Source organism: Natator depressus, chromosome 6 (genome assembly GCF_965152275.1).
Source record: "Natator depressus isolate rNatDep1 chromosome 6, rNatDep2.hap1, whole genome shotgun sequence".
NCBI lineage: Eukaryota > Metazoa > Chordata > Testudines > Cheloniidae > Natator > Natator depressus.
Genome location: NC_134239.1, coordinates 113,820,231 through 113,840,122, shown reverse-complemented (window position 1 = coordinate 113,840,122; position 19,892 = coordinate 113,820,231). Strand labels below are relative to the sequence as shown.

Below are 19,892 nucleotides of genomic sequence, written 5' to 3'. Positions count from 1 at the left end.
CCCCCACGAGAGTTTTCGGCGGCACGTCCTTCAGTGCCACCGAACACACCCGGAGTGAAGGACCCGCTGCTGAAGACCCGCCACCGCTTCTTCCACTTCGGGTCTCCGGCGGCGAGGGGTCCTTCTGCTCCACGTCTTCGGCAAAGTGCCCCGAAGACCCGGAGCGGTAGGAGCCCCGCTGCCGAAGACCCCAGGCCCCCTGACTCCTCTGGGCGGCCTTGGTAATCATCCAACTATCTGGTAGAGTTCGCCCAGTGAAGCTCTCCACTGGCACCAATGGCCCTGGGTACTACAAACGTGAGAATCGGTGTGAAGGCCATGCCCTAAGGGCTGCCAAGGGACCCTGACTGGAAGTTAACACCCCAAACACATTCCCCTCCTCCACATCAGAGGTAGAAGATATAAGATGAGGGGGAGCCACATCTGCATGAGCCATGGAGACATATCTGCTCACCATGCATTGCTGCTCTCAGGACCAGTGTCCAGACAGCACACTGAGTTACAGGGACCTCCATGAAACACCTTCTAACCCACCCCACAACTGCACTGGAATCTGCTAAAGTTGTGACAAGTAATTGACATGCACCAAATCGACCTCCTGGGTGCTGGCTGGAAGGTGAAAACCCATATGGTAATTTGCCACTTTTGACATATGGGGAAAAAACTCTTCCAGACCCCAAAACTGGGGATCAGCCTAGTCCTGGAGTCAAAGGAGATCCGTCAACTATATCAAAGGTGGGAATGGTGGGGCTGAAACAGGTAGCCCAGGATAGCTACTTGGCTAGGCAGCAGATGATAGCAAACTGCCTCCCCCTCCAGCTCCTGCAGGCAGGAGCCAATCCCATGGTCCCATTACCATCCCCACCACCATTAGCAGCAGCAGTGGGTGGGACAATCTCTAATACCTGACTCAGTATGTGATACCCTTCCTCCCTCACACACACACACCCTGAAGCACAAGGAAGGGGGTTGGAGGGAAGGGAAAGAAAAGCAACCTCCCCCCACATGCATAAGCTGAAGACAAGTGGGAGGAAGGGGGAAGCAGAGAGAGCGAGAACACAGCATGCTGCCCGAGCTGCTTCTGGTTGAGATCTCCCACCTGCCTCCCAATTCTGGTATCTCCACTGCTTTGGGCCCCATCAAAGCTCTATACTGGCTAGCAGGTTGAGTATTCATTCACAGCCTCATGTACATGCCATGGCCTATCCATGAGCACAGGTGAAGAGACATTTACCTGGCACTCCAACATGGTTTTCCACACATCGAATATAATTTTGTGCCTTGGGTGGGAGATCCTCCCATTTCCTCGCCCCAGTCGTGTCAGTCTTCCACCCAGGCATTGTTTCATACTCTACTTCCACCTTCTGCAGTATCTCCTGATTAGCTGTGAAAGCACAGTTAGCCACATGTATGAATACAATAGTTCCACTTTAAAAGATGATATCTATAGATCTTGAGCAGGAAAATTTTAATGAATGTTTAAAAAAATGAAAATAATGACATGAAACAGGAACATTTATAACGTTGAGCCATCAGTTCATTCTATTTACTAGTACTGTTGTTGTCTGTATATCCAAAGACAAACTGAGAGCATGTCTACACTACAAACTTAAGTTGACCCACGTTAGATTGACTTACAGCCACAGCAGTAATTAATGCGGTGGCTGATGTCCACACTACCCTCCTTCCTCACCAGGAGCGCTTCCACCGAGTGAAGAGGGGCAGTGTGTGTGGGGGGGGAGGGGGGGCGGGGGGGGCTGAGAGCCAGGGCACTCAGCTCTGCTCAGCTCCCCGCCAGGAGCCCAGCTGCCTCCTGGGCTTCTCGCCTCCCTGCTCTCAGCCGGGAACTGGGGGCAGCGCCTGGGGCTTATCACCTCTGGCAGGGATATTGCCACCCAGAGTTAGGTCGGCTGCCGTGTCCCCAGCGGGGAGCTGGGACCCAGGGGCAGGGAGGTGGGGCAGCAGGGCTCCCAGTGGGGAGCCTGGGCTGCAGCCCAAGCCAGGAACTTGGGTGGCAGCCCGGCTTGGAGCGGAGACCGGGCAGGAGCCCGGCTGGGTACAGCCAACAGCTGATGTAAGGAATGCAGTGTCTACACAGACACTGCATTGCCTAACTAGACCAACATAAGCCCTACACCTCTCGCGGAGGTGGAGTTATTATGTCGGTGTAGTAGTGCACTTACAGCGGCGGAAGCAAGGCTGTAGTGTAGACACTGACATAGCTAGCAGCTTATGTCAATCTAGGTCTGTAGTGTAGACCAAGCCTCAGTCTTACAGAGTAAGACCATTCTGATGAAAAGGATCCAGTTCATTTGGTTTCATTTCCTCAGTACCCTGTGATGCTATATATAGAGCTATACTAATGAGACTAATATTTTTAGGAAAATAAGGAAACAATTATTTTAGGCCTTATCTACAGAAGCTTTTTCTGTTTGTTTTTTTTAATGAGTTCAACTGTACAAGTGGTAGCAAAAATGGGAGCCAGCACATTAACCAGTGTCTCATCTCTAGGACAGAGTTAAATAACACAGTGGTTAAAATGCTGGCAGCTGCAGGCAGCCCCTTCCACACAGAACTCTCACCATCGCTACCACCCATGGAGCTGAACTAGTTGAAATGGTGGGAAATTTTTGACCCAAAGGTCTAGCACTGGCAGAGCCTTAGGCCATTGTGGTTTGATCAGTGGACTCTTCCATGACTGCTCAGTGTAGGCAAGCAGTCAGAGCAGTAAGTGACCTTGCGTAAGTTAGGGAAACCCTGTGTTGTGTCATTAGGCATAGGCTGTTTAGTTAGGGCATGGCTACACTTGCAGATGTAGAGCTCTGTGAGTTAAACCAGCCCTTGGAGAGCGCAGTAGGGAAAGCGCTGCCATGTGTACACACTGTCAGATTCAAGAGCACTGGCATGGCCACATTAGCAGCTCTTGCAACGCCACAGAGAGCACTGCATTGTGGCAACTATCCCAGCATGCAAGTGGCTGCAACGTGCTTTTCAAATGCGGGGGGGAGGGGGGAGTGTGACAGGGAGTGTGTTGTGTGTATGTGGGGGGAGAGAGAGTGGGTTTTGAGGGGGCTGAGAGCATGTCAGCATTCTGTCTTGTAAGTTCAGACAGCAGCAGACCCCTCCTCTCCTCCACCTCTCTCTCTCACACACTCACAGCAAGCAACATTCCACACCAGTGGTTGCTTTGTCCTGGAGCAGATAAGCAGCTGGCTGTCAGAAACGGAGCTTTGAAAGGGCATAGCCTCATTCCTATAGCCGATTCCAAAACAATGACAAGAGTGGCCACTTGATGTAAGGGGATTATGGGACCTTTCTGGAGGCCGATCAGAGCGCAGTAATGCAATACCTTGTTCACACTGACGCTGGGGCGTTACAGCCGAGGCGCAGCAAGCGTTATGCTTCTCATGGAGGTGGATTACCAGGAGCGCTCCAGCTGCAGAGTCCAGGCGCTCTAAGTGCCTTGGCAGTCTGGACGGGTCATGAGTTAGGGCTGCTTTAAAGTGCTCTAACTTGCAAGTGTAGCCAAGCCCTTAGTTTGGCAACTAGAGAGCCAGGGGAAGCTACAGGGTCACTGTGTGCAGCAGTCTGAATAAAAATAGCAAGTTCGTATTGACTACAAGTGAGTCTTGTCTATTCTCAGGCGTGACATCAGCAGGGCATGGGAACAGTCAGGGGTGGCCAACCTGTGGCTCTGGAGCCAAATGCGGCTCTTCAGAAGTTAATATGCGGCTCCTTGTATAGGCACCAACTCCGGGACTGGAGCTGCAGGTGCCATCTTTCCAATGTGCCAGGGGGTGCTCACTGCTCAACCTCTGGCTCTGCCACCAGGCCCTGCCCCCCCTCCACCCCTTCCCACCTCCTCTCCTGAGCCTGTGGTGCCCTCGCTCCTCCCCTTCCCGCCCCCCCCCCAGAGCCTCCTGCATGCCGTGAAACAGCTGATTGGGAGGTGCAGGGAGGGAGGGGGAGGCACTGATTAGCAGGGCTGCCAGTGGGCAGGAGGTGCTGGGAGCGGGGGCAGGAGGCTGATGGGGGGCTGCTGATATATTACTGTGGCTCTTTGGCAATGTACATTGGTAAATTCTGGCTCCTTCTCAGGCTCAGGTTGGCCACCCTTGGGAACAGTAAACATAGCTCATGGGGGAAAGGAGTCTACTTACTGTAGCCATTCTAATCAACTTAGAAGTTAAACAGAGAGCCTCCAGAGGAAGCCCTCCAGCTTAAAATTCAATGGGAGCTGAGCATCTAACTCCCTTAGGCTGCCTTGAAATCCCTACCCAAGGATACTTTGGCACAATGCAGGGCCTCGGAGAGGGAGGAGTAAAAGTGAAAAAATAGGAGGGATCCTCAGGCTTGGAGAACACCATTTGGGTAAGAAAATCAGAGCATGAAAAGCTGCAAAGCATTATGGGGTAGGCTATCATTAGACCAGTAAGAGTCCTAACATCTGAAATCCCATGTTATTTTAAACAAAAGTCAAAAAAGTTTTAACATGTATTGAAATGGACTGTATCTTTTTATGAACTAAAATGTCAATTGCTGCTAATTATACTGGCACTCTGCAAAGACAGCAAAGCTGTTTGTGTCCGTGTCTCAGCTTTTACAACATAACAATACTCCCTTTACTTTTCCTTTGCGAAGCATGATTTCATTGACATACTCCTGAGACTGCAGCCCTCGTTCATCAGAGATTAAAATGTAACGAACAAACACCCCAAAACAAAAACAAAAAATCCAATATCAATGTGTATACACAGCCTGATTCTCCATTGTCCTATATCTTGGAGTCATTTACACCTGTACGAAGTGATAGTAAAACTCTACTATTCTGATCTGGTGGAAGTGTTTTACACCACTTTGCTTCGGTGTAAGTTCCTACAAAGTGCTGGGCAACAGAGAATCAGGTCTGGCTTTTAAGTACAAAATACTTAACAGAAAAGAAAGAAGTGATCACCAAGACTTTTTTTTAAAAACATACCTGGAAAATATGGAATTCTTTTTCCAGACAGTTTGTAAGCAACACCGATTTTAATCTCATCAAGGACATCCAGAATATCCAGTTTTGTTAATGCCAGACTGTCCAGAAAAACATTGGATAAAGTTACACATAAGTTGAATCCTTCTATCATCGTCTTCTTTAATCCCTTCCACCTGCTTTTTCTACTCCTGTACTCATAGACCAAGTTCAGCCAACCCAGTATAAAGGAAAATTCAGACATATTAGAATATGAACTTTGTTAATTGAATTCATGCCTCTGTGATGACCAAATTACCATGTTTTACTTCCACACATTTGCCTGCTCATATAGGTGAACAACAGTGTGTTCAATCACATCCTTTAAAATGCAATTATGCACTGAAAAGTGATTATGTGAAACGGCACTTTTAACTATCAGGCGTAGTCACTGTATTAAGATGCACATCTTCTTACCTTAGTGGTACTACTGTTTACTCACATTATCCTTGCAGAACTAACAAGGCTAAGAGAAAAAGAGCTGAGTTCTATTTTTTCTTCTGCCTCAACAGAATTGTTTAATAAGTTCCAGTTACAGGGCCAAGCACTTAGCCCTGTGTAAACCCACTGATGGCATAATTTGGCCTACAGAACCTTTATTACTGATGATGATATGCAGTCAGGAAAGATCCCAGCTTGACTTCCAGATCCCTAGATGAGTTAGTTTATTTAATTGACAGCCTGGCTATCTTTTACAAAACACAGTTCATGTAGAAATCATAAAGGGATAAATAGTGGAATCTTAAGGTGCTGTTTTTGCAGAGTCACTTTTCGAAGTAGAACTGCACTTGAAAACGGTACCCAAATATCTCTAAAAACAAACATGCCTGATCCTCAGCAGGTAGCTATCAGTGTAGCTCCACTGATATTTGCATCACTCATCTAAGGATCTGGCCAGACATACGCATGTTTTCAATGTTAGATTGACTTTGGGAGGATGAAGGAGTCATTAAAAATTTGGAAAGAGATGCACAGGGCTGCTGTTCTTTGCCTCATTCATGGCATATATCAGTGGTTCCAACTTTTCAACCAGGAATACACAGCAGTCTTCCGGGGGTACATCAACTCATCTAGATATTTGCATAGTTTTACAACAGGATATGTAAAAAGGACTAGTGCAGTAAATACAAACTAAAATTTCGTATGACTTGTTTATACTGCTCTATATACTATGAAATATAAGTACAATATTTATATTCTGATTGAGTTATTTTATAATTATATAGTAAAGAGGAGAAGGTAAGTCATTTTTCAGTAATAGTGTGCTGTGACACGTACGTATTTTTGTGTCTGGTTTTGTAAGCAAGTACTTTTTAAATGAGGTGAAACTTGGGGTATGCAAGACAAATCAGATTCCCGAAAAGGGGTACAGTTGTCTGGATAGGTTGAGAGCCACTGGCATACACCTCCCATTGTTGCTTAGGTGTCAAGGGCCCAAATCATCAAAAGTATTTAGGCTCCTTACTTCCACTGAAATCAATTGAAATTAGAAGTCTAAGTTCCTTTGAGGATCTGAGCCAAAGTCCCCAGGATTAACATAGTTTTGCTGATGGGGAAAACAGTAATTCCATGTAACTGAAAAGGAAACAGACTATAGCTCTTTAATGTCACTTCTACAAAGAATGGAGATGCAGAAGTTAAAACAACATAGGGCCTTGGGTAAACACTAATTTTACAAAACATTCAGATAAGTTACTGCAGAAAGATTGTTTCATGTTTGTTTCATGACTGATAAAAATCTATGTTTTCACACCCCTTTAGAGACATAGTAAAGCTGACCTAAGCCCCAGTATAGGCATCACTAGGTCAAAAGAAGAATTCTTCTGTCGACAGAGCTACTGCCTCTTGGGGGTAGGGGGTGGGATTTACTACAGCAATGGAAGAATGACTTTTGTAACTGTAGCAAGTGTCTACACTACAGCACTACAGTGGCATAGCTGTCTGGGATGATATGAATGGGTCGTTAAGGCAGTGGTTCCCAAACTGGGTCACGACCCCAAATGGGGTTGCATCAGCAGCAGATGGGGTTGCGGTGATCCCTAGTGTATGGAGGATGCCATTTTGCTTTTCAAAATGGCATCGTCCATGCTGTCTGGGGTCTCAGCAGGAAATACTTCATTAAAATGGGGTTGTGCCAGCAAAAAGTTTGGGAAGTTCCGCATTGAGGACTGGCTGGGACCAACCCATATCAATGGAAGGCCCTACAGAGAGAATGGAAACCCCAAGGACTGAACAACTGACACTTAACAGGAGGCTCTTAGCTTGACTGGTTGGAGCACACATGAACTCAGCAGGAAAACAATGCAGGATGGTGACCAGAGGGGGTGATAGGAACTGGGGTCACAGAGAGATTCAGAGCTCCTACCTGGGACCAAGGCTACGCCTACACTACAGACCTTACAGTGGCACAGCTATACCGCTGCAGCCACACCACTGTAAGGTCTCCCATGTAGCTGCTCTATGCTGACTGGAGAGAGCACTCCCATCGGCATAATTAAACCACCCCAAGGAGCGGTGGTAGCTATGTTTGGGGGAGAGCATCTCCTGCCAATATAGCGCTGTTCACACCAGCACTTCTTTCAATGAAACTTATGTGGGTCGGGGGTGTTTTTTTCACACCCCTGACCAATAAAAGTGCTAGTGTAGATATAGCCTATGAAAAAGGGACCGAGATAGGGAAAGGAAACAGAGATGGTTCCTATAGTTATATGGCTTAAGAGGGAGCCCTGGAATTGGCCAGTATGAACTATGCCTTAACATTTGCTTCTCTGTGCAAACCTCAGGACTTCCCAATGCTGTGTTCCAGTTCACTAATAAACCCTACTCTGTTTTGAAAATGCTACCTGGAGACACTGCAAATTCTCGTGCATTGACCCCTGAAGAGGGTGCACGTCCCTGAACACGAGTCTCTCCGAGTTGGGCTCAATGGGGAGAGCTCTCAGTGAGAAGCAAGAATGCTGCAGCCCAGAGGCTCCATTTTAGAGATGCTGAGTCTGCGTGGCCTACCCTTAAGGAAAAGTGGGACCTTTGGGGGCCTGGTGCACTGATGGCCAAGAGACTGTTTGAAAGCTGGGTCATCGCACAGATCCTGTGGATCTTTGCCAGGCACTCTAATGGACCAATCCAATGTTTGCTGGAGTCAATGGGAGTCTTTCTGAATGCATTAGGTAAAGAATGACAGACTGAAGAACGGCTGCAGCAAACTCTGATACACTGATATGTTCGACATCAGTCATTTGGTGCAGAGCAAATGAGTATTTGTATCAGAATGTCATCATATCACACAAAGTCTCTAGCTCTAAGAATACACATATTTGCATTTCATGGGCATTTAGGTAGCAGTCTGAGATTATTTTCCCTATGACAATATTTTATTGCATTTTTGCATAAAATGTAACACTTAACTGCACTGATATTAACGTGACCTACATATTTTATTTTGTGAAAAACAAAATTATCTGTTCCATATGTAGCGCAAAATCTGTGATGCTTACGCAGTGAATCCATTGATCATCTGAGCGTATCTCAAAATGACAAGGTCTAACCAGCCACAGCGCCTTTTCCGGCCTGTGGTTACTCCCCATTCATGGCCTCGGGACTGCAAGAGGTCTCCATTTTCCTACAGGAAGATAAAGAGACATCGATGGTGTTTCAACAACAGAGGTAACAAACCTCAGCCTGTCAAATCAATTTTTTTTAAAGTAAAGCTTAGTTCTCTTAAAAGGGGACTTCAGTTGAAACTAATGCCCCTATCCACAGAAACTGGTACAGTACAGCATCAACAGTATGACTTTTCCCACAATGTGCCTCAATATGCTTCAGTATGACTGGTTCTTATTTTGGAGGAGCCCCTATTTCCCCTTCATATGATAAGAAAATCTTCTTAGCAATTCAGCCCCTGATTTCTCTCTTAAGAGTTTATTTCCTTGCACTCCCCCATCAGTATGTCTGTTTCCAACTGGTGGTTTGCAGGAGGGGTTGTGCCTTTTTTGTCTTAGACCGTAAGCTCTTTGGGGCAGCAACGATCTTTTTGTTCTGTATTTCACAGAGCCTAGCACAATGGGGTCCTGGTCCATGACTGGGGCTCCTGGGCATTATGATAATACAAATAATAAATATTAATAAAAAGTGTCATTATAATAATACAAATAACTAAAAGTGCCAGCTGGTGCCCATTGGGATGGCAATTTTTGTTATGCGAACAAAAAGAAGAGAAAAACCTTCCCATGAGGAACTGAACCAGACCACCAATTCATTTCATTGCATCCATTAGATTTAGTCACTGTAACATTAAAGAGGATTCAGACCAGAGACCTCGAAGTTTATGGATGCATATCTCATCATTATTCTCCTGAGCCATCCAGTTTACTGATAACGAAGGTACAATATACATTTAAAAACCCTACCCACTCTCCATTTTTAATCAAGAAGTTTTTGCATGATTGGCTGAAGCACAAACTGGTCTATTCTATAAATCATTCAGAATACATCATATCGTTAATAACACAAGACTATAACCTGCAGTTCCCAAGTTCTTATACGGACAAAATTCCTAGTGAAGCAACGAGTTTTGCCTGAGTGAAGGCTGGAGGTTCTGGCAACAACAAACAATTGCCAGTGTAACTGCACCAATAGCCATGAGATAAAATGATGACATTTATACTGGAGAGATAAGGTGGGTGAGGTAATATCTTTTATTGTATCTACGTTTGTTGGTGAGAGGACAAGCTCACAAGCTTACAAGCTTTAGGTCTGGGAAACTTCAGTAGAGTGTCACAGCTAAGTACAAGATGGTTTAGCATAAGTATTTAACACATATTGCAAGGGACAACTCAAGGTGAAGTGGCCCATTAATACTCCTCCAGTCATACGGAAGAAAGGAGGGAGGGGCTGTTAGGGGGTTATAGATTGTTGTAATAAGCCATATCTAGTGTCTCTATCCAGTCCATGATTTTTAGTGTCTAGCGAAATTATGAATGTAAGCTCCCAAAAGCTTTCAAAAAGGCTTGTCTTTTGAGTGTTCCTTTGAGGATAAGGTCTGAAAGGTCAGATATAGAGTAATTGCTTTGTTAAAAGTGTTCATCAAACAGGTGATGTGGTATTCTTGTCTTTTATCATTTTCCTATGTGCGCTCATCTGAGAGTGTAGTGATTGCCTAGTTTCATGCGCATGGTTGCTATTTGGGCAGTTAAGATACACCACATGTTGTGATAGGCACGTGTAGGACCCACTGTTCTTGAAAGATGTGTTGTGGGGGCTGTTGATCATTGTAGCAGTGGAGAAATATCTGCAGGTTTTGCATCTGTTGTTCTGGCAGGGTCTGGTGCCGCTTTGAGTTGGTGTGTCCTGGTCTATGGGGAGCTTGCTTCTGATGATGAGCTTGAAGAGGTTGAGGGGTTGTCTGAAGGCCAGAAGAGGGGGTTCAGGAAAGATTTCTTTCCAGATGGGATCCCCATCGGGTATGGGTTGTAGTTGTTTGATGATACCCGTTATGGGTGTGCTAAAAAAAAAATCTGTTCCACCTTTTATTTAGCTGTGACACTCTGAGTACGTTTCCCAGACCTGAAGAAGAGCTTTGTGTAAGTTTGAAAGCTTGTCTCTCTCACCAGCAAAAGTTGGTCCAATAAAAGCTATTACCTCACCCACCTTGTCTCTCTAATATTCTGGGAGCAACATGGCTACAACAACACAGCATACAACAATGGAAGACATTTATATCTGTAATTTGTTATGACAGGTACAGAGATTGTAATAGAATGCCATCACATCAGTGTTGTCTGCTTTGCAAAAAACATCTCAGGCTGCCTTCAACTGAGTTACACTAGGGATGAATGTGGTCCCTTGACATTGCCTTGGCATTTATGTGTCAGCAGGAGACCATTATCCTGTTACAACATTCTATCCCATTGACCTTATTTCTCGGTTACTGTAATGTAATGTTAAACCTACGTTTATCTGCTCAGTGGGAAAGGCTCCAATTCCCACTCTAGTAGTGTATGCCTTCACCACACCATATACTTCACCAATGTTCTGAGGAGGAACACCAAGTCCAGTGCATACACCACCCACAGTACAGTTTGATGATGTCACAAATGGGTACGTGCCTGCCAAAAAACAAAACAAAACAGCACAACCTTGTTTCCATGGTGATGGAAAACAAAGGCTACCTTTCCTTGTATTAATCAAAGATGGGCTTGCATTTGTAACTTCACATGGTTACCACCGGTTGCTAAATTAGATTGACTCTATAGGAGAAGCTCTCACCACACCAGTCAAGGAGGAGGGAGAAGTGCTGTTTACCCCAAGGTGAGGAGGGGTAGCAATTTAGCAGAGAAAGCTGAGCTCTGCTCCCTTAACACTCCCACTTGGTGATCAGAGTAGCTTCAGTTGTATAATTTTTTTCTCTAAAGTCTCATTAGAAATTTAAAGGTGACTTTGTTCAAATTAAGATAACTTTACTGACTGATGCTTCCATGTGATATAAGGCAGCTTTCAGAGTGCCCAAAATCGTTAGCTCTGCCAAATTAAGAAAACCACAGCTCTTTCACAGTGAAAATTATCCCGATGCAAAAGGCCCACACAAGGTCATAAGCATACATCTCTTGCATCCCATTTAAGACTAGCTGTCAGGATGACATTCAAAGCAGGCCTAGGGGCTGCAATGTGGAATTGCTGGGGAAGCAGTTGCATGTGTCTACATCAGCCCCTTCAGTCTGGCCTGTAAGGCCACAAAAGAGCAGGGACTGCACAGTCACATTTATGTGGATCAGACAGTCCTATACAACTGGCAGAGGGCTTCAGCTTCTTTCCCAGTCTATAGGATGCTATTCAGCTGCCTTACACCTTGGCCCTAGAATGGAGCATGGATTTCACCTCCCTACTGTTCTGCACTTCAACCTCATGGAGCCCAAGTACTCAGAGGCTTTATGTGGATGCAATGGATATCAATCTTAGAGCATAACAGGTGCACAGAGTATTGTACAGGCTGCCTGCACTGGGATGAATTTCATTCCCAATGAACATGAATTACTCTCAATAGCATTTTAGTGAGACCTCTGTGTGTGTGTATGTATGCATGCACACACGCAAAACTGCCACTGACTGAAATGGGGCCAGGATTTCCTCTAGCCTCTTAAGGCAAATCCTGTTACTGGTGCAGTGCCTGAGTGACCATGCTATACACGTGGCAGATCAGCATAGGTCAAGAGAAGGATAATTTTTTGTTGCTGCCTGACCATTGGCTGATCACCCCCAATCCGCTCTACACTGGGGTACCAGAAACCCCTCACAGAGTACAATTCCACAGTACAAGGACAGTAGTAACCCCTGTGCAAGCTTGAAGAGGAGGGAAGATTTGCCCCATGCATGGTATGTATCCTCCTCATTGCATGCAGATCTCTGTGCATCAACAGGGCAGAAAATCTCACTTGGAATCTTCTACTTTCAGCCATAGAGCACAAAACATAAAAGATGAAAAGAGGACATGGCCATCTGCAGTCCACATACAATATTGCTACATTAAACACAGACTTACGATTCTGCCATCCAATGGATTGCTAAGTATATAGAGCTATAATAGTACCTGACCTATGAAGAAAGGTTAAAAAAAACTGGGCATGTTTAGTCTTGAGAAAAGACAACTAAAGCGGGGACCTAATAACAGTCTTTGAATACATTAAGGGCTATTATAAAGAGGACAGTGATCAGTTGTTCTCCATGTCCACTGAAGGTAGGACAAGAAGCAATGGGCTTAATCTGCAGCGAGGGAGATTTAGGTTAGATATTAGGAAAAACTTTCTAACTCTAAGGGTATTGAGGCTTTGGAATAGTCTTCCATGGGAGGTTATGGAATCACCATCAGTGGAAGTTTTTAAGAAGATGTTCGACAAACCTGTCAGGGATGGTCTAGATTTACTTAGTCCTGCCTCAGTGCAGGAGTCTGTACTTCATGACTTCTTGAGGTCCTTTCCAGCCCTACATTTCCATGATTCGATAGTCTGAAGACAAACCATCATTGCAGTCAGTTAGGCCAACCTGCAGCTCTGCCAGCTGTCACAGGTTTAATCATGCAGTCACCACACCAGACTAAAGGTTAGGTTTTGGAAGTATCATTATATATGGCTTCCTCATACATGGTATTTGACAGTTGTGAAGACTACTCTCTCCATTTGGCTCCTCAGCAGGACATGCATTTTGAAGCGGTGATATCAGATACATTTCTTCCGGATTCCTACGCATCTTCCTGCTGAGACGAATACCCTGACATTTCAGAATACCAGAGTCAGAAGCACGGGTGTTTTTTCCTGTGCTCAAGCATGAGACTTATAGGAACCAGATTTGTACCCATTGGAAGTATCCAACTCAGATTTCATAGCCAGCAGAATGATATTCTCCAGGGAGTGCCCATTTCATGTTCTTCATTACTAAAGCTTACTTTGTCACATTTCTACCAATAGAAATATAGGTGATTATACACATAAGTAGATTTCTCTTTGTTAGCTGTAGTGCACCAATCTTTTGTCCTCAGAGGTAGAGTCTCAGAGGACTGGAAGGGACCTTGGAGGTCTTCTAGCCCAGTTCCCTGCACTCAAGGTAAGACTAAGTATTATCTAGATCTCCCTGAAAAAGTGTTTTTCTAACCCACTTTTAAAAACCTCCAATAATGGAGATTCCACAACCTCCCTAGGCAATTTATTCCAGTGCTAACTACCCTGACAGTTAGGAAGTTTTTCCTAATGTCCAACCTAAACCTCCCTTACTGCAGTTTAATCCCGTTGCTTCTTATCCTATCCTCAGAGGTTAACGAGAACAATTTTTCTCCCTCCTCCTTCTAACGCCCTTTTATGTATTTGAAAACTGTTATGTCCCTGTTCCGTCTTCTCTTCTCCAGACTAAACAAACCCATTTTTTTCATATTTCCTCATAGACCCATTTTCTAGACCTTTAATTATTTTTATTACTCTCCTCTGGACTGTCTCCAATTCGTCTATGTCTTTCCTGAAATATGGTGCCCAGAACTGAACACATTACTCCAGTTGAGACCTTATCAGCATGGAGTAGAGCTGAAGAATCACTTCTAGTGTCTTGCTTGCCCTCCTGCTAATACATCCCAGAATGATGTTTGCTATTTTTGCAACAGCGTTGCACTGTTGAGTCATATTTAGCTTACGATCCATTATAACCCCCAGATCCGTTTCCACAACACTCCTTCCTAGACAGTCATTTCCCATTTTGTATGTGTACAACTGATTGTTCCTTCTTTAGTGGAGTACTTTGCATTTGTCCTTATTGAATTTTATCCTCTTTACTTCAGACCATTTCTCCAGTTTGTCCAGACCATTTTGAATTGTAATCCTATCCTCCAAAGCACTTGCAACCCCTCCCTACTTGGTATCATCCACAAACTTTAAAAGTGTACTCTCTATGCTATTATCTATATCATTGATGAAGACATTGAACAGAACTGGACCCAAGACCGATCCCTGCAGGACCCCACCTGATATGCTCTTCCAGCTTGACTGTGAAGCACTGATAACTACTATCTGGGAAGGGTTTTCCAACCAGTTATGCACCCACCTTATAGTAGCTCCACCTAGGCTGTATTTCCCTAGTTTGTTTATGAGAAAGTCACGTGAGACAGTATCAAAAGCCTTACTAAAGTCAAGATATACCACATCTACCACTTCCCCCTATTCACCAGGCTAGTATACATATATTGAACCTGATAAAGCTTTCACTTCAGTTGGATTTAGGATAATAGAATTTGATGTAAGGGCCCACAGAGGCAAAGCCACCTCCTTTAGCATATCTTGTAAAATCATCAGCCACTGCATTTGTGCACTGCTGCTATTTGCCTGAACAGTAATGTTTAGTTCAGAATTATGAAAAGTGAAATAATGTTCTGGCCATTCTCCCAATAATCCCCAAATGATATAATAAGAGGATTTTTTTTTCTGATTTCCTACTGTTAGCAAAGCTGATGCAAAGACAAATGAAAACAAGCCATCTCTCAGGAGTTAAACGTACTTTACAGGGTAACTTACCAAAGTCAATGTCAAGTAGTGCTGCATTGGCACCTTCAATAAGAATTTTCTTTGGGGAGCCGTGAAGAGCTTCATACATAAAATAAACACCATCTCGGACCATTGGTCTTATTTTTTCAGCGTATCCCTGAAAGTTTCAATATAAATGTACATTTCACCAAACAATGCTACCAGAATGGCTGGAGCAATGAACAATATGGTCAGCTGTAAAAACTCACAAATGACTCTAACATGCCAGCCTCAAAACTACATTTTACCTGGAAAACAAAACAATTTGTTATCATGCCATAACAAAACTGTGCCTAATCACTCACACACCCAAAAAGACGATTACTGTTAGAATGTTGTATACCATTTCTATATTGTGTACCTCAGCAGCAATGATGCACAGCTACATCATATTTTAAACAGAACATAATCTAGCCATACTAATATATGGATGAGACAGAGATGCTCTGTGCAACAACTAATTGCTAAAACTAGTTCTGCAATAGGCCTGGAAGTCTCTTAGATAGCCTAGAATTCAGTCACGGGCAGAAGGATAAGAAAAGTGACCTCAAGTCTGTATTGCTCAGATCTCTTTAATAAAGCATGATCATTTTATCTTGATACACATTACATTAGAATAATAACTATGTTTTGAACATCTCTTTTTATTAGGACTTATTTTTAATATTCCTTATCTGAGAGCATTCTATTATAAAATATATATTTTACTGTGATTCATCAGTTGTATGATGATGTATGTATGTATGTATTTCCTCAATATGCTTTAATTTCTTATACAATTTTTGTAGTTTTACAGTTTTTATAAGAAATAATTCAGAGACATTTTCAGCTGGATTTAGATTTTAACATTTTTTCTACCTTGGGTTTTTTTACATCTTTATATATGATCACAGTGTTCCTTTCTGGCTTTAGAATCTATGACTATATGAATCTTCCCCAATATTAAATCTTTACCTTTAGTTTTTTCAGTTGCCCTTCTGTGTCTATTTCCAAAGTGGGAAACATTGACTTGTATTGGTGTGCCAGATTCTTGAACCTGCAAAATACCAAAAACTTGTATATGCAGAACTTTCAGTAGTTTCTGTTTTAAAAATCTTTGGCAACTATTGAGTTTATATCATAAAATAAGTATAGTAAAGGTTCTCCAGTGAAAATACATATGACTCACATACGAGTATAAACAACGTTTATCCTTGCCCTGGTCATTTAAAGTGACTGGAAGCTGTGTACACACACAATAAATATTTACTAAAGTTTCCCCTCCACCTACTTCCTTAATTTTTTTTATTTAAAGGATTTACACACAAACTCATACACACTAGTTTAAAAATGTCCCCTTATAAAGCCAACTTGTCATCCAAAACGTACCATTCCTCGATGGACTATTTTAGAAGTATTAATAATTGTACCTTGAAGAAAATTCATCAAAGTCTGAAAGGAGGTCACAAATACGAAGGCCTGTTCGTGCAGCTTTGGAAGAATACGTTGGTCCAATTCCTTTCTTTGTCGTACCAATACTAATTAAATAAAGAAAAAAGTGTGTCTAAACGTGTGTATAAAAATATGTTTTATGCTACTGAATTTTATCAAAACTTTTCATTATACTACATATTAGGGAAGTGTTCCAAAATGGAGACGAATATTTTATGAATAAAGCTCTAACTTTTTATTATTACAGATATTGAAGTTTTCCTGCTTCAGTACACATGCATAATAATTGCTACTATGCACTGTGTGCAGAAAAGGCCTCAATCCTTGGATCTGGCTCAACTCAGCTAAGAACCCCCAGGGCAGAAGGGGTGTGTGTGTGTAATAAAGGTGTTGATATATAATTACTTTTTTCCCTCTTGTGCTTGACGCTGTACTTCTTGAAGTCCATCAACTGCCTGGTGAAAGTCAAACACTGCACAGCAAAGGAAAACCACAGGAACAAGATGAGACACCGAAGGAGAAAAACATCTTAAAAACAAAACAAAACACACTGGTATCTACAATTTAATGCTAAGTCCAAAAGCCTTTGCGATTGTTGAATGTGCACTGTTCTCACATGAAGTATTACAGAATATTATGAAAACAATATGCAGAACTACACATTAGGAACTATAAATTCTATTAATATCTTACTGGTAAAGTTTATTCATTCTCTACAGCATGGGAAGAAACAATATTAGATACAAATACATGATTCCTTTTCAAGGTAAAATAGCAGTTTTGAATGCATATGTTGGGCCTATCATTTGCGTTTCCTATCAGTCCTTTCTATGCTTTAATCTTCTTTTGATAAATACTTACCAATGTGTGCTCTATCTGATATGATGAGTCTTTTCTCCCAATCCTTTAAACCTGTCAGAAGATATACATTAAAGACTTAAGATTTATATTCTACTGAGGTTGTCAGACTTGGGCATTTACTTTTAGTTTTACTGTATCTTTCCTCTAATTCTCTTTCTTGTTAAATGTATTGCAAATCCAGATGTACAGTTTACTTTAAATGGAGTAGAAGTCACCTTGGTTAACACATCAATCAACTGTTTTCAACTGGACAATACTTTCTGATTTTGGTATGGATAAAGGTATCAGGTATTCTTCATAATCCCATTATACTGTAGCACACATTCAATTTTTGTTATAAATTAAGTCAAAAGCTATTAACTGTGTTGCTAATGATGATACTTTAATTTTTTTTCCAAAGTGCTGCCTGTCTATGAAAAAAAGCTTTAACTAAATTTTTAAAAATTGTACCCACAATTTGTTCCCACCAAAGCATAGAATTTGCAATTACAAACATTTCCGCACAGAAGCTGGGACACAGAAATCCTGGGCCTATTGAAGTCAATGGGATTTTTGCCACTGACTTCAGTGGAACCAGGATTTCACCTTATCTTTTGTTGCAGCAAATAACTGCCCCCATAGAATTCAGAGACTGTTCTTTAAAACTTGTCCATAAGACACTTACACACTGTATTTTGTCAGGATTGCTCTCTAAATTATTTTAAATTGGAAAATTGCTACACAGAATATTTATGGCAAGTGGTCAAAATCTGGGTCTGAAATGTACTTTGATTTACCTACCATTATAAAAAAATTATTTACAAGATTAGTTGACACAAACCTTTCTTTTCATTTTTTTCAGCTTCTTCAAACAAGCCTGGTAAATGTATAACCACCCCATTACCTTTGGGAAAACACAAAAGATTTATTTTAAAAAGCAGGAGATAGAATATCCATCCTTTAAAATGACTCATGTAAACATCATATTTTGTACTGAAAAAATCTCATTAAAACTTCCCTAGGACTGAAGATTACCCTGTGCTCATCATTAATTGGTTTTAAGAACCGTTGGAGCCAAATTCACATTTGGTATAAACAGGTGCTAAGTCTACTAAAGTCAATAGAATTGTACCTGCTTACATCAGATCTGAATTTGGGGTCTGATTCAAAGCCAACTGAAGTCAATGGAGTCTTTTGATTGAAATGGCTTTTGGACCTCAATTCCACATTGGTGTAAGCTCAAAGAAGTCAGTGGACTTACACCAGGGACATATATGGCTGATATTATTTAAGTCTTCATCTATCCAATGCATTTGGGAATGGGCGACAGGGGATGGATCACTTGATGATTACCTGTTCTGTTCATTCCCTTTGGGGCACCTGGCATTGGCCACTGTTGGAAGACAGGATACTGGCCTAAACAGACCTTTGGTCTGACCCAATATGGCCGCTCTTAAGTTCTTATATCTTTACACTGAGCTCAAAATAGCTACTGTGATACATGAGAAATGTTTTTTTCCTTTAAAACTGGAAATTAAGTTCCATAAACAATACAGTGTGTACTGGAGATGAGGAAAGATTAGAGACATGGTGGGCTGGAAACAGCTGCTACTTGCTTCTTCCTGGAAGCACCAGAAATACATGCAGTATCTGCTTCTCTGCATAAATCTAGATTGGTTATTAGTTATTTTCCATACTAACTGGAAACAGAACCAACCATATTTGTCACCAGAAAAACAGAAGTTTTACTTGATATATTTTAGTATTGAAACTAGAGATGGGCTGAAACCAGTACCACAAATCTGAGCACCTCCAAAATTTGGAGCAGGAAAAGAGTTAAAATCTGGGATTGGATCTAAGGGCTGTGCTGCTGTAGCATTTCAAGTGCAGGCACTACCTTTGTCAACAGGAGGGATTCTCCCATCACCCTAGCTAATCCACCTCCATGAGAAGCAGTAGCTAGGTCAATGGCAGAATTCTTCTGTTGACTTGATGTCTACATTGGGGGTTAGGTTGGCTTAACTACGTCGTTCAGGGGTGTGGATTTTTCACACCCCTGAGCGACCTAGCTACGCTGATGTAAATTCCCAGTGTAGACCAACCCTAAGTAATCTGACTCAGGCCAACCTTTAGAGTACTTATAACAGTATGTTAGTGTTGCTTTTGGTGTAATGTTAAAGGAAAATTGCAGCTATTTTGATTAGTACAACATTGTAAAATCTCAGAGTAAGGTATACTTCATATAAGGAGTGTACTGTGACATCTACTTTTTCTAAAAGCTTTAATTACATTTGTCATGTCTTGCATATTCCCTGTAATATCTGTGTTGCTGACAGGTGGTATAATTAGGGACAATAAGCAAGATACAAACCATTCAAATATTTGTTTATTTGCTAGGACCAAATAGTCAAACTCAGATGCATAAATTGTGCCAAGAAAACCCAGGCTGTTCATGTAAAACAACCAATTTGCAAACAAGCACAGAGTTACCACTTGGGTAGGCTCAAGCACTAACTTCTTTTAAAATCTGACCACTGGCCTCTATTTTTTTTTCA

At 42.4% G+C, this 19,892-nt stretch overlaps 1 protein-coding gene across 1 annotated transcript in view; it reads right to left on the bottom strand.

Moving 5' to 3' along the window:
• Positions 1 to 19,892, bottom strand: part of ADSS1 (adenylosuccinate synthase 1) — a 45,374-nt gene that overhangs the window by 6,613 nt on the left and 18,869 nt on the right. Inside the window, exons 3-12 of the mRNA XM_074956341.1 lie at positions 18,179 to 18,241; positions 17,359 to 17,409; positions 16,903 to 16,969; positions 16,476 to 16,583; positions 16,021 to 16,102; positions 15,058 to 15,184; positions 10,964 to 11,118; positions 8,509 to 8,633; positions 4,979 to 5,076; positions 1,235 to 1,384 (exon numbers count right to left, since the gene is read on the bottom strand). Coding sequence (XP_074812442.1) covers positions 1,235 to 1,384; positions 4,979 to 5,076; positions 8,509 to 8,633; positions 10,964 to 11,118; positions 15,058 to 15,184; positions 16,021 to 16,102; positions 16,476 to 16,583; positions 16,903 to 16,969; positions 17,359 to 17,409; positions 18,179 to 18,241 — 1,026 coding nt within the window. The remainder of the gene's footprint in view (positions 1 to 1,234; positions 1,385 to 4,978; positions 5,077 to 8,508; positions 8,634 to 10,963; positions 11,119 to 15,057; positions 15,185 to 16,020; positions 16,103 to 16,475; positions 16,584 to 16,902; positions 16,970 to 17,358; positions 17,410 to 18,178; positions 18,242 to 19,892) is intronic.